At 42.7% G+C, this 12,380-nt stretch overlaps 1 protein-coding gene across 3 annotated transcripts in view; it reads left to right on the top strand.

Moving 5' to 3' along the window:
- The window catches only part of LOC116850256 (protein timeless homolog), a 121,313-nt gene that overhangs the window by 101,028 nt on the left and 7,905 nt on the right, over positions 1 to 12,380 (top strand). For all 3 annotated transcript variants that reach the window (XM_032828298.1, XM_032828299.1, XM_032828297.1), the window contains exons 16-20: positions 7,593 to 7,661; positions 7,747 to 7,831; positions 8,146 to 8,344; positions 8,717 to 8,954; positions 9,250 to 9,350. In XM_032828298.1, coding sequence (XP_032684189.1) covers positions 7,593 to 7,661; positions 7,747 to 7,831; positions 8,146 to 8,344; positions 8,717 to 8,954; positions 9,250 to 9,350 — 692 coding nt within the window. The remainder of the gene's footprint in view (positions 1 to 7,592; positions 7,662 to 7,746; positions 7,832 to 8,145; positions 8,345 to 8,716; positions 8,955 to 9,249; positions 9,351 to 12,380) is intronic.

Here is a 12,380-nt window from a genome sequence, read left to right as displayed (position 1 = left end):
GCGCTGCGATATCGTATATGTTTTGTATTCGATCAGTGCAGATGATAGAGACAAAATTTTTATTGAAACTATTTGAGGAATTTAGCAAAAGAATGTTTCTTTTGGAAAAACCTCAGATTCACACTTATAAAAATTGATAAACAGAAAAGATTAGTAATAAGAGACAAATGAATGTATTATCCTCACACCCACTTAAATTTGCTTGCAGATATTGCTAGAATGCTGTTACTTAAATTTTACCACAGATAATGTTTCAGATACAAAGAGTAGAGGTAAATTTTAATTACAACATTTGAAATGTTATCTACTAGCAAAGCTGGTACTTATAAGGATGTTATGTGAACAGAGATAATTCGTCACTACGATATATGAGCGTATATCTCATATAATTTCTGCAAACGAAATATACGTTCATTTTGACGAGTAACAGCTAAAGAACACGTGCAAGATTACTTTTCAAGCAGAGTGCGCAAATATGTTTTTGATTACGACGCGCGATGAGAATACAGGCGTGCGTTTCATCGACTACGACAACGACGAGGAGGACGACGCGCGAGAGAGCCCTCATGAATCTCTCCTCCTAATAGAGAAAAATGACGCGTCGCGGAAAGTTAATCCGCCGTTGCGTAACGGCGGCAAACCGCTGTTAGTACAGCAGTAAACACACCGGAAGTCGTAAAGAGGCTTTCAGGAAATTCCTACGGCGAACGGCACAACACGCCATGGTCATTATCGAGATATACAGGGGCAAGATAGGACGAGCAAGGAAGCGTAGTATTCGCCATTGAGTATTTCCCGAGTACCTCTCGCGAGCTTATTTTCCATGCAGCTGCACATCTGCATCAGACTGCTTAAGTATCTCGTTAATGGTTGAGGAATGCTGTGCAAATTGTGCGAATACCCAATTTGCGATGCACAACGCTCTAACTCCCGAGTTTCTGATCTTGAAAAAGTGACGAAGCGTCCGTGATTACGGTTGATGACGATTTGATTCGTCGCTGCGTTTCAAAGGAGATTTTTGCGAGGGGAGAACACGCGGACCTTTCATGAATTTTTATTTTATGAATTAAGGATCGAGCAGAGCAATAATGCAAACAGTGGCGATATTAGCAGTAATATTAGGGTAGAAAATAGCGCCTTTTTTTAATGTGCGGTTTTCGCGAATATGCAACGCAAAAATTTCACCAACGGAGCAATATCCCGAGAGCGAGTGCATTTTTGTCTTTCTTTTTTCGTAATTTTAAACCAGCATAAAAAATACACATATTACAGCACTGTTTGCACGTTGCACAAATGTACGGTAATTCGAAATGGAGAAAATGCTTGCCTCGGCGAGATGTAAGTTATAGTAGAGAAAAAAACAAAGAAAATGACAAAAATTATGCTTAAGTCACTCGCGCGCTGCGTTTGAAGAAGGATATGAATATTCACGGATTGCACGGTAGAGACCGTAGCGAGCTCTCGCTATGCGAGCGTGTCAATATCGACGCGTCAATTTGGCGTGCCGTCTGAAGCGAAGTTTTAATTCGAGATAAAAGCGAAAGCGCGCTCTCTCTCTCGTAGCGCTGCGCCGTGATTACTTAGCGGCTGTGTATAGTAGTGGAAACATCCTTGTTAAAATCACTTGCCGTAATTCCGGGTACTTCTACTAACGCCTTTCATGTAAAAACATTCGGCGATAAAGTGCAGCTGCAACAACAGAAATGAAAGGCACGGCTTGAAGCGAGCGAGAGTTGAAGAGGGCTGGCAGTGTTTGAGGAATCTATTTCAGATTGATGGAGAAATCCACGCTCGCGTAAGATGCGGCGATCTATATATTTTAGAATCGCTCCTCTCTCGTGGCTCCACCGATTTTTCGAGAGAATTCCATTTACTCCCATACGAATGGAATTACACATACACGTGGCGTGTATATGTGCAAATATTCTACACACGTTTTTCGAAATTATTGACTGCATAATCGCGCGCGCGTTGCACGAGCTGTTATGCTAAATGATCGATAAACCGACTGTTTACCGAAACAGTTAAATTGATTTAATAATGGATGACCGTACGCACCGCTGAAGTACTAATATTGCAGGCATACATACGTCCCGGAGATGTTGAACTAGTACATACGGGGTTTAGCAGCGGTCAGTCTAGTGGAAGGTAGCCAGACGGATCAATATCACATTACTATAAATAATTAATAGGTGGATCAGCTCCTGTGCGTGCCGCGTGCCTTATAGATATCTCCGTTTTCCGCCAGATTTGCTAATCGGCGGAATGAAAACTTAAACAAGCTGAAATAATTATTTCACAGGAAAACAAAAAATAAATGTCCCGAGAGGATACTTTTCTTTTTTTTAATTCTCTATGCATTCTCACTGCGTTCATAATTTATGTACGGAATTATAGTATGGTCCTTATTTATGTTCGGAAATTTTCTCAAAGATTTTTCGAAACGTAATAAAAAACCTCGTCGCGTTTAACACTAGCTTCTAGTTTCTAAAACATTCCACAAATATTTCCTCTTTCTTGTCATGAGCAATTATACAATCGGTAATTGTACTGCGATATATCAAAGAGCATTTTTTTAATAGAAAATTTTTAAAAAGTTTTAGCAATCGTTTAGCAAAATCTTAGCAATTTGGAAAAATTTTAGCAGAATATGTCGAGGAATATCCTAATGAATAGCAGGATGTGCCAGGAATTACAAATTACATAATCAGCGAACTCTCGCGAATTTTCAGTCGCGTTCTCTCTCCTTTTCTGTCCCTCTACCTCTCTCGTCCTTCCCCCTCATTCACTTCCTCCATTTATTCTTCGACAAATCGGTCGCTCGCAATGCGCCAAAGATACGCAGTTCGTAGCGATGTTTGCGATCTCATCCGCTATTCCTCCGGTCCAAGAATCGCTTGGAAACGTCATGCCGCTTCCGGGAGTGCGGCAACGAACCCTGCAGGCACAATAAAACTGCACCTAAACAACGTCAGCGTGCGGGCGGGCAGGCGAGGGGTGAGAAGCGCGGGTGGAGAACGGGAAAAGGACGAAAGGCGTAGGAGAGGAGAGATCCGAGCTGCATCGTTACAGAAAAAGGTTGGGTCAGAACGACGGTGGTGAGGAGATTGAGGCGAGGGGATCTGGCGCGGAGGACGTGATCGCGTTAGCAACAACCGTCGAGGAAGGTGGGCGTTTCGAGCGATCCGGTTTGAATAAGTAGTTACCGGCCTAATAGCAGTGCCGGACTGTGACGATCGTTGAATACCGAAATTTTGGTCGGGCACGTCACGAGCTACCAGCAGATTGCACGAAAAAGGGCCGAGAAGGGTGGCCGAACACAAGGTCGGTTACGGATTTAGCTTAGGTCTAAGGCATCAAACCGCTATAAACACCTCTGATCGGTTTTCATCGCGGTCACCCTCGGGTATTCCGGCATTCTCTTCGTCGTTGGCTCGTAGTCGAATCGTGGCATATAAAACCATCCCTGTCCCTTTGACCGGTCATAGACCTCCTTCAGTTGTCAGTTTTTCTCTATCCGGCACGTAATGGCGAAATAAGCTCCGGGATGCGCGTCGCAGGTGGTCCCAATTCATATAAGAACTGTCGCAGAGGTAGATCTGACAACTGGATTGCGTTCGCGAAGTACAGTTGGGTGTTCGAAGGGTTGCGCATACGCACAACTTCCACGATGTATCATATCCAACTAACTCGCTCGAGGTCCGAGTCTCGGAACTCGGTGGCGAGTTCCATTTTATGCACAATACGATTGAAACGAATAAAGAGCATACATGCGAAGAATGCCTTTCGAGGGAAATACAGTTTTGCATCTCGCAATATATACTTAATGGTAATTGGTTAGTTAACAGCCCGTTAACGACTAACGAATGGAGTATTAAATGAAATAGGATTCCTTTGAGCGCATTTTCTCTTCTGAAAGCGAACTTTCCGCTCGTGTATTCTTTTTCCCGGCCATCATTCCGATTTTTTCCGCTTCACCGATCTAAGCAAGGTGAGTGGGGAAACAAGTGAGCGTGATGCAGGATAAGACCGGAGAAATGCCGTCATCTTCTCTTTCTTCTTCCCTCGAAATCACAGAAAAATGAGCAGCGCTGCCCGTGGCTATCTCCTCGTTCAAAAATATCAGTGGATTTTCGTGCGAGAGAAACGGGGACGCGGGTTATCAGGATTACAATTTCCGTGATTTTCACGCCGTGCCGTAGCTCCCAGAGACGCGAAATCTCCTCGCAATAATGAATTCATCGTGAACTGGTAAAACATCAGCGAATCCCCTCGATTCTCGGAGCAACTTACTCACCTCAGTTGACTCATTCAGTGGGTTACGAGTCTTATTAAACTGCAAGTAAGCATGGTTTACGAGATTGCACCTCTTTTAAATTTGGAACTTTGCTTCTATCGCGAAAGTTGGGTTTACGCCGATCGTCGAGAAGTTTATCTTTTAATTTTTTCTCATTCTAGTTTAACGTGTTAATTTTCTATTCCCTTCATGGGGAAAATTATGCTTTCGGTAAGCATGGATATCCTTGCGAGAAAGAAAGATAGATTCTGTCATTATAGGATATTTTCTGGTACATACTCACGAGTAAAAATTACGACTAATTAGAAGAAACTTATAGAATAGCGAGATTTATTGCCTAGAGCGTCAATGAATCTTTTCACGTGAACTCGATTTTACTCATTAATCGTATAATATTTTTCTCCAGCATGAAATTATGAAAAGTGAGTAACTCGCAGTACTCGGAGGCGATCATGAATCTTTCCCTCCAATGTAAACTCGTGAAAAGTGAACATTCCCATTTATTTCCAAGATTAGATTTTTCACGAGTTCACACCAAGGACCCCAAATGTAACGTTTGGACACGACTATATTTTGAGAAGATAATTCTTTTCAGATGCGACATGACAGCGCGTCGTATGGATAAAAGTTGGAAATAAAGAAGGTTAGAAAGTTAACAATAAAGAGATCGTGATTATCATTAATTATATATCGTGTATCTCGTTAAATTTTTCCGCAGTCACACACAAACGGAAAACAGTTTTCTTCCGTCGCTCTGACGTTAAAACGCTTTCCGCCGGAGCTACAGGCGCGACAAAAATCACTCATGAACGCGGACCTTAATTCCATCGGGGACCACCCTTTTTAAATGCGATACGTAATATAAACAGAAAAAAATATATATACATATCCTTCAACACCGCGACGGTGCTCATGTGGACGGCGGTTATTATCTCTTCACAAATTACATCGAGGTAACGTACCAGGGCTTTTGGTCTCAGCCGTGATAAACCCATCCACTCCTATCCTCCGCTATGCTCGTCCCAGGCCCCCTCATCTTCCCGTCCCCTGGCCTCTATTATTTTCAACCGCCCAACTTCTGATATACCACCTGCAAGCCCATTTACCTTAGCTACTATGTACGTTAGACAACACTTATTACCCAGGTAATACAATCGCATAATGCGTCCCTCGTCTTCGCGCCCATGATAATGCCTAATTTAATGGCAAGGAGCATCGCAATCTCGAGTCTAACGAGAGATCACTATATGGATGTTACGCGCTGACGATCAAATTAATTTACAATTATGATTATAGCGATATCGCGCTCGTTCGGACGCGTCCTCGCTTCGCAGCACGAATCCGTATTAGACTGCATTTCGAGTAATCGAAGCCGAGCTTGGACGAAATTCAAGGCGAACGTTTACTTGCGCTTATTTTACATTCGCTTCTCAACAAGCGCGAAAAATTCATCTGATATTTAAGATTCTGTGTCGGTGTGAATGCTCGTCAACTGGGAGATTTCCTGAATTATCGAGAAACCACGTTCCTATGGAAATTGATATTCACTACGTTCCGAGATATTCGTCGTTTTAATAATACGATATATGTCGATGCGCGGTATCTCATTTAATTTAACATGGTGAATGTGTGTGTATGTGTGTGTGTGGTGCAAAAAGTCGAACACGGTAGAGTGACTAACGAGAGAAGTTCAACGACCCGTGAATTCCAAAAAATTTGGAACCTTGCACAAACACAGAGTATAGCGCAACTCGAACGTACAATTGTTTTTTTGTTACAACCGAAAAACAGATTTTGAGGATAAAAGAAAAGTCGATTTCAAATTGGTCACACAATATATCCGCCAAATTTCACTATTTTTGCTTTTTCCTTTCTTCAGAATCATTTTGTGTACCTTTCAACGGTACTGTAATGCACTTTCCTTTGTTTTTCTTACGATTCTTTTGCAGCTGTCTATCGCAAGTACGCCAGCGATCAATTTATATAAAATATTCAAGCTTCACGACCGAGGTGTGTTGAAACGTAAGCCTCAGCTGCTTAACTAGCTTGCGCAAACGCAACGCTGCCGGTCTCCTTACGCGTATGCATATACGCATAGGCATGCACGCACACATGCACGCAATCGTGGTATATATTGTGCGTGGTGGAAGCGCGTACGCTGAGAAATTGTGGGGACGATCGATAACCGAACGCAACGAACCGTTGCGAGTATCGACGCGACTCTTCCGCGTCGGTCGCGCTCGAATCGATAACACTCGTGTTAAACGCATCAATTCTCCCGATATATTTCGGATCCTGTTTCTGTCAATCTACGGCGACGAAACGAATTATTTCCCTTCCCTCGTGAAATCAAATTGCACTTAAGAAACGAAAATTCGAAATTGTTTTTCCCTGCTGAGCGATACGCGAAATGCGAAATACGGATGTGTGATTTGCAAGATAACAAGGTATTACACGAAAAGAAATGTATTGTTTAATGCATTTCGCATTCTTTCTCGCGCTCTTTTACGTGCAACGAGTGATAGAATTTTGCCGACAAAATTGGTGTATATATCCCAGTTTTGCAGTCTCAAGTAGAAAATCTCAAGCTATTTTCGTTAACGATAATTACGAGTCCACTCCGTATGATCAAGAACGAAAAGATCTGCCGAGGATTGAGAGGAAAGTTCCTCGAGGAATTTATTGAAAGGCTGAAATCTCCGCGCACTGGATATACAGCGCCGCTGGAAGAAGAAAAGTTTCCTTTAACACTTTTAATACATCAACGGAATGAAGCATTTAAAAATCCGAGATAAAAACACACCGCGATTCGGACGAGTGCTTTATTTTATCTCAAATTACTGTTTCGAGTTGAGCAGACCGCGGGAAGAGACAATTAAAACTTTAAGCTGAAATAGCACCACCGTCACCGTCACTTGGACAAACTGAATTCTTCGGACGGTGGAAAGCTTTCTTTAGTTGGAGCAACAACTCGCTCAAAGAAAACTTACCGCGATGATTTAAAACGCCTCGCCTATATACTCTCTCTTTAAGGGGCGCTTATATATTCCCATCTACATGCGAAATCACTGGCGCTCCAAGCTTTACGCACGCTGAAAATATAAGTGTTTTCAACTCGGCGGCAAATGCCGGATTACTGGCGATTACAGGGTGAATTTAATTTACGAAATTTTTAACTCGTATTAAAAATGTATATTTCTCGCTGCAGTGTGCGTGCTTGCGTGTATGTGTGCACGAATTAAACGTTACGTCGCCACATATTTTACTTCTCGTTTGTTTTGTTTGCCTTTTTTAGTAATAGAGGATCAATCGGACGCTCAAGGAACGACAAACGAAGACATCGAGAATCCCGTAAATCATGAAGGTAAAGATGGGATCTCTTTGACGTTATGCGAATAAATATTCGGTTTATTCCTACAACGTACACATACAAATAATCGTTCTTATAGATGAGAGCGAAGAAGACGATGAGGAGGAAGAAGGGGAACCTGTTTTCCAGGAGACTGATTTCAAATTGGATGAATTTATTCAAAGGTGCGATATGAATAGGGTCGAATTATATAAGGTGTCCGAAGTCTGAAATTTTATCGTATTCCTGAGACAATTAAGCATTTATAACTTCTTGCTCTTGAACATCAGTTACTTTACCAACTAAACTTGAAAATAAAACTTTGTTGAAACGAAGTTCACTTAAAATTAAATGAAGAGAGGAAGATCCGATTAATTTTTTATGTCTCGTTTCTCGTAGAAGGAATTAAAATAGTCTCCGGAGTTTAAATATACGATACATAAGAGATAGTAAAGTAAGAAAGACAATGGCCCGATTGAAAGTGGCATCTGATTCAAAGGTTCGCCAATGTGAAAGTCGTCAGGGCTTTGACGCTACTGCTGCAACAGTTCGAAAGCAATACAGTCGAAGTAAATCACTATATGACCAAAATGCTGCATCGAATCGCTTGGACGTGCAAAATGCCGGCTATGATATTCCAGGCGTCCATCTTTCGGGTTTTTCAAAGGATCCTTGAGTCAAAGGACCTTGTACATAAGGTAACACGACGTACAGAGCGCGCAGTACTAATGAAAGAACTGCACGTCATATTTTCCATTCGTTTCGCAAAATCGCTGACGTGACTTCGTACTTTCTACGGCGTTTGATATCACGTCTACCGGTGGATACCTTTCCGGTAGATTTCCTTCTTTTCTCATCGTAACTGAACGCCATCGACGATCTCCGCATGTAATAAGAATACCATGGATAACACTTTGCTGCTTCTCACATAGCGATAAAAATCTACTCCCCCTTTCTTATGACCGCGCGATAAATTCCCACCACCGAGCTTTTATTGCATCCATGTATCGGCCTTGATGGCTCGCGGAAGTGGACTCGTCGAGCAGCGAAAAATCGATTCCTGCTTTAAGGAGCTGCAAAAGTTCGCGGTCTTCATAATCCGCCGTTTCGCCGAAGTCGCCCAGAAAAACCGGAAGTCGTACATGGAGCTGCTCTTCTGGAAGACCAGCCGTGACGCGACAGAAATCGCGGATGGCTACAGCGGAGAAACGAGTAACAAGAAAGTTTCACGAGCAGTCTGGACCGAGGCGGAAGAGGAGGAGCTGCGTACCCTCTTCATGGAGCATCAGACTAACAAATACTCCCAGGGTAAACTCTTTATATTCTCCATTTCTCATGGAAGTTTGTTGAATCCGATAGATTAGTGTATCATAGTGCGAGGAGGCGTCCATACCTTTCTCTTTCTTTTTTTTTTATTTTTTTATTATGTATTGCGAGACGAGGATACCGTTTGAAGAGTACAGTGTCTGTCTATAACTGCGACTTACACCCCATAACTTTAACTTTGTTATCGTTTGTAATCTGTAAAAAACATCATTCACACTTGAACATCGGGAAAGTGGAGAAATGCGAGCTATATACGCACGATGTCGTAAATTTGTAGACTTAATCGACTGGTTGTTGGAGCATATCATCAACGAGAACAGGACGCGACGTACCGTCATCAAGAAACTCAAGGAAATGTGCTTGATCGTGAATTCCAAGGTGAGTTTTTTCATACGGTTCACTTGCGCAATCACTTTAAACGCGATCAAGTAATCGAGAATCTTTCATCTCGCTCGAGAATAATTTAGTTCATCTCGAAAGAGTAAGATCTTCCTTTGCTTCCGCAAGGGTTAAAAACAACATTGAAAGATTTCGCAAAGATTCCCGCGGCCATCAATCCGAAAAAAAATATCGGGCCATTCGCGCGCCCTCGCGCGGCAACCCCCGTCGTCTGACAAGATCAATGATTTACGAGTATCTCGGAAGGGCGGTAGGTCGGCCCGGCCTCGAAAATAAGTTTCTAGACCGGCTTCGCTGACGGGGCGAACATATGCAAAAAATGGAGCCGGGAATTGCTACAGGAACTGTAAATTCTCCGGAGACAATACCTTACGGGGCGACCCTCCTCCGCCACCCTCGCATTTCTGCGTTTCGCCTTCGTCCACGAACCCGACGTGATCCACCGCGCTTGGGTTCTTTTACCGCGGGGTAGTTTCTTTCTTTCCTCAAGAGCATGGAAATGTCTGTGAATCTCCCTCGTCAACCCGCGGCCCTAAAACCGGCGCCGTCTCCTCCTCGAGACACGAGGAGCTATCGTTTTGTTTGCCTTTTGCCCCACGACATACGTATAAACATTCGCGTCGCCCTACGGGGTACGAAAACATGCGGAGAGGGAACGTGACGTCTAACCCGTCTCGCGTTGTGTTTGTCGAGCTGTGGATGTGCGTGTTATTAGCAGTGTTCCGTAATTTCCATTGCCTCTCGACAAGGTACACTGAATCGACAAACGTTTGAAAATATCGCGTTTAGTTGATTCTTTGACTGCATATTGTATTTCTCCACCCTCTCTCTCTCTCTCTCTCTCTCTCTCTCTCTCTCTCTCTCTCTCTCCCTTTCTATCCCCCCTCTCTCTTTTTCCTTCTCTTTTTCTCGGATTTTATTTGGGTTTCCTAAAAAAAAAAAGAACATCTCAGAAGACGTATTAATCTCGCTGAGCATGGAGAAACGTTCCCTCCTTCGTCGTAATTCTTTTCTTCGGAAAATGCACGGTGCAATACGGTGATAAAGCATGGGAATGCGTTAATCAAGCTTCTTATTGCGGTGGAAGAGTTACTAACTAGTTGCCGGCTTATTTAAAACTTAAAATTAATTGAGTTTGCAGGGAAGCTCCTCTAACAAGCGAAAAAAGCGCGGCGGAGGGGAAAGCGGTGCAGTATACAATGCCGGGTCTTATTCCGCCGCGCTTTTCGCAAGCGGAACACAGTGTAAAGGATTCAGCGGGAAATTTTCGCTCGCACGGCGAAGACGTCAGCGTTTCCGTACGCTAACGGTCCACGTTGGTAACTACTCCGAGACGAAATACTAACCTTTTGTCATACGAATGTTCATTCGAAGCGGACGTCACTTTCGTCGGCTTCAAGCTCTGTCTTGCCGTCAAAAAAATAAGGGCTCTACCACTCGCTTGCCACCCCGCGCCGTTCGTAATTGTTTCTTTCAAAAAACAGCGCGCCAGATGTGATTAATCCTTCAGCAACGGGAACGCGCGATGTTAACCAGCCGCGCGGCCGGAAAGGGGAGAAAATATCCCTTTCCCCGCCGATCTTAATTTGCTATTAATCATGCGCGCGTAGTCACTGGCGAGGAGGGTAGCTGCGTCGGCGAAAACGTTTCCTCCGTTACTATCGATTCCTTCGCGAAGGTCTTCCGGGGAAGGAAGGCTTAGCCGCGGAAGCGTTTCATTTAAATAATTTCATGCGTGAGTACGTTTCGTCTCTTCGAGCGCGGAGAGGTCGACAGAGACTGCGGCTCGGGTGTTCATTTGACATTCATTTAGTCCATGGAAGTCGTGCGATATTGCTCGGCAGCCATTTAGGGACCAGGCGTAGGGGCTCTGCTCTGTCGAGAGTGAAGCGTAATCGCTGGAAAACGAGCGACCTGGCTTTCGTTTTTGGTTCCTTTTTCCTTTTTCTCTTCTTCTTTTTTTTTTAATACGCCTACTGACTTAGAGGAGCTTCTTTTTCAAGGATTATACGCGGAACACTCCGTCTTCGAGCTCGGAGATTATGCGCGCTTCGAGAGTAGAAGTTACGGAGGATGAACATCCACGTGTATCTGTGGCCAAGTTTTGTAAAATCAATGCTTATTGATACTAGTTTAAGGGGATGCCGAAGTGGATGATGAACTTCAGAAATGTTGATAACGTAGAAGCAATCAAACACTAATATGTTCATATTTCATCTCATTTCTTGTAGATACTGATCCTATATAATCCTATATATCCTATATAAATGTGCTGCTCTATTTTACCATGCTAGCGGGAAACATAACCACGTATGTGTAAAAATCTTTTTGCAATCTTTTCGTATATTTTTGAGCTTCTCTAAATTCAATTTTAAAGATACTTAGAAATATTCCTCGAAATTTTTGTTAGCGGAACTTTTGTTTAGCGGAACAAACACATGTATGTGGTGCGTATAAGTTGCAGATCTTTTGTATCAAATAGATATTTACGCCAACTAGCAGCTCGAGTTACCAATTTTAACATTTTTATCGTCACACATTGAGCAATGCTCCAATTCATTATTGTACGTACTTTCAGTTTGTAAAAGCATTTGTAATTTACAACTAATACGACGTAAACTTTGTAGAAAAATGTCAGTATCTCGTCGGTAAAGTTTTCAAGTATGGCATTCCCTTAAACTACCCGACGTTGCCCGGCTTATCACCAAGTGTCAAGGGGATGAAATCAGGGGGAAGAGGTGGAGTGTTCATGGTAGTCTATATTTTCCACAGGGTCTCTTCGAGAATAACTATGCAAAATTTAGTTCAGATCGGTCAAAGGGTTTGTATAAAGGGAGTACATAAGGAATATTGTATATTATATATATATATATATATATATATATATATATATATATATATAGAGAGAGAGAGAGAGAGAGAGAGAGAGAGAGAGAAATTAGTACAGCATTATTGTACGAAATACTTATATTTTATATACGGAGAGAATTTTATAATAAAAGTTACTAT

The sequence above is a fragment of the Odontomachus brunneus genome, unplaced genomic scaffold, assembly GCF_010583005.1.
Source record: "Odontomachus brunneus isolate Ranch 3 - 2012 unplaced genomic scaffold, Obru_v1 Obru_scaffold_140, whole genome shotgun sequence".
Classification (NCBI taxonomy): domain Eukaryota; kingdom Metazoa; phylum Arthropoda; class Insecta; order Hymenoptera; family Formicidae; genus Odontomachus; species Odontomachus brunneus.
The sequence above is the reverse complement of the archived record's forward strand: the minus strand, read 5'-3'. Positions and strand labels throughout refer to the sequence as shown.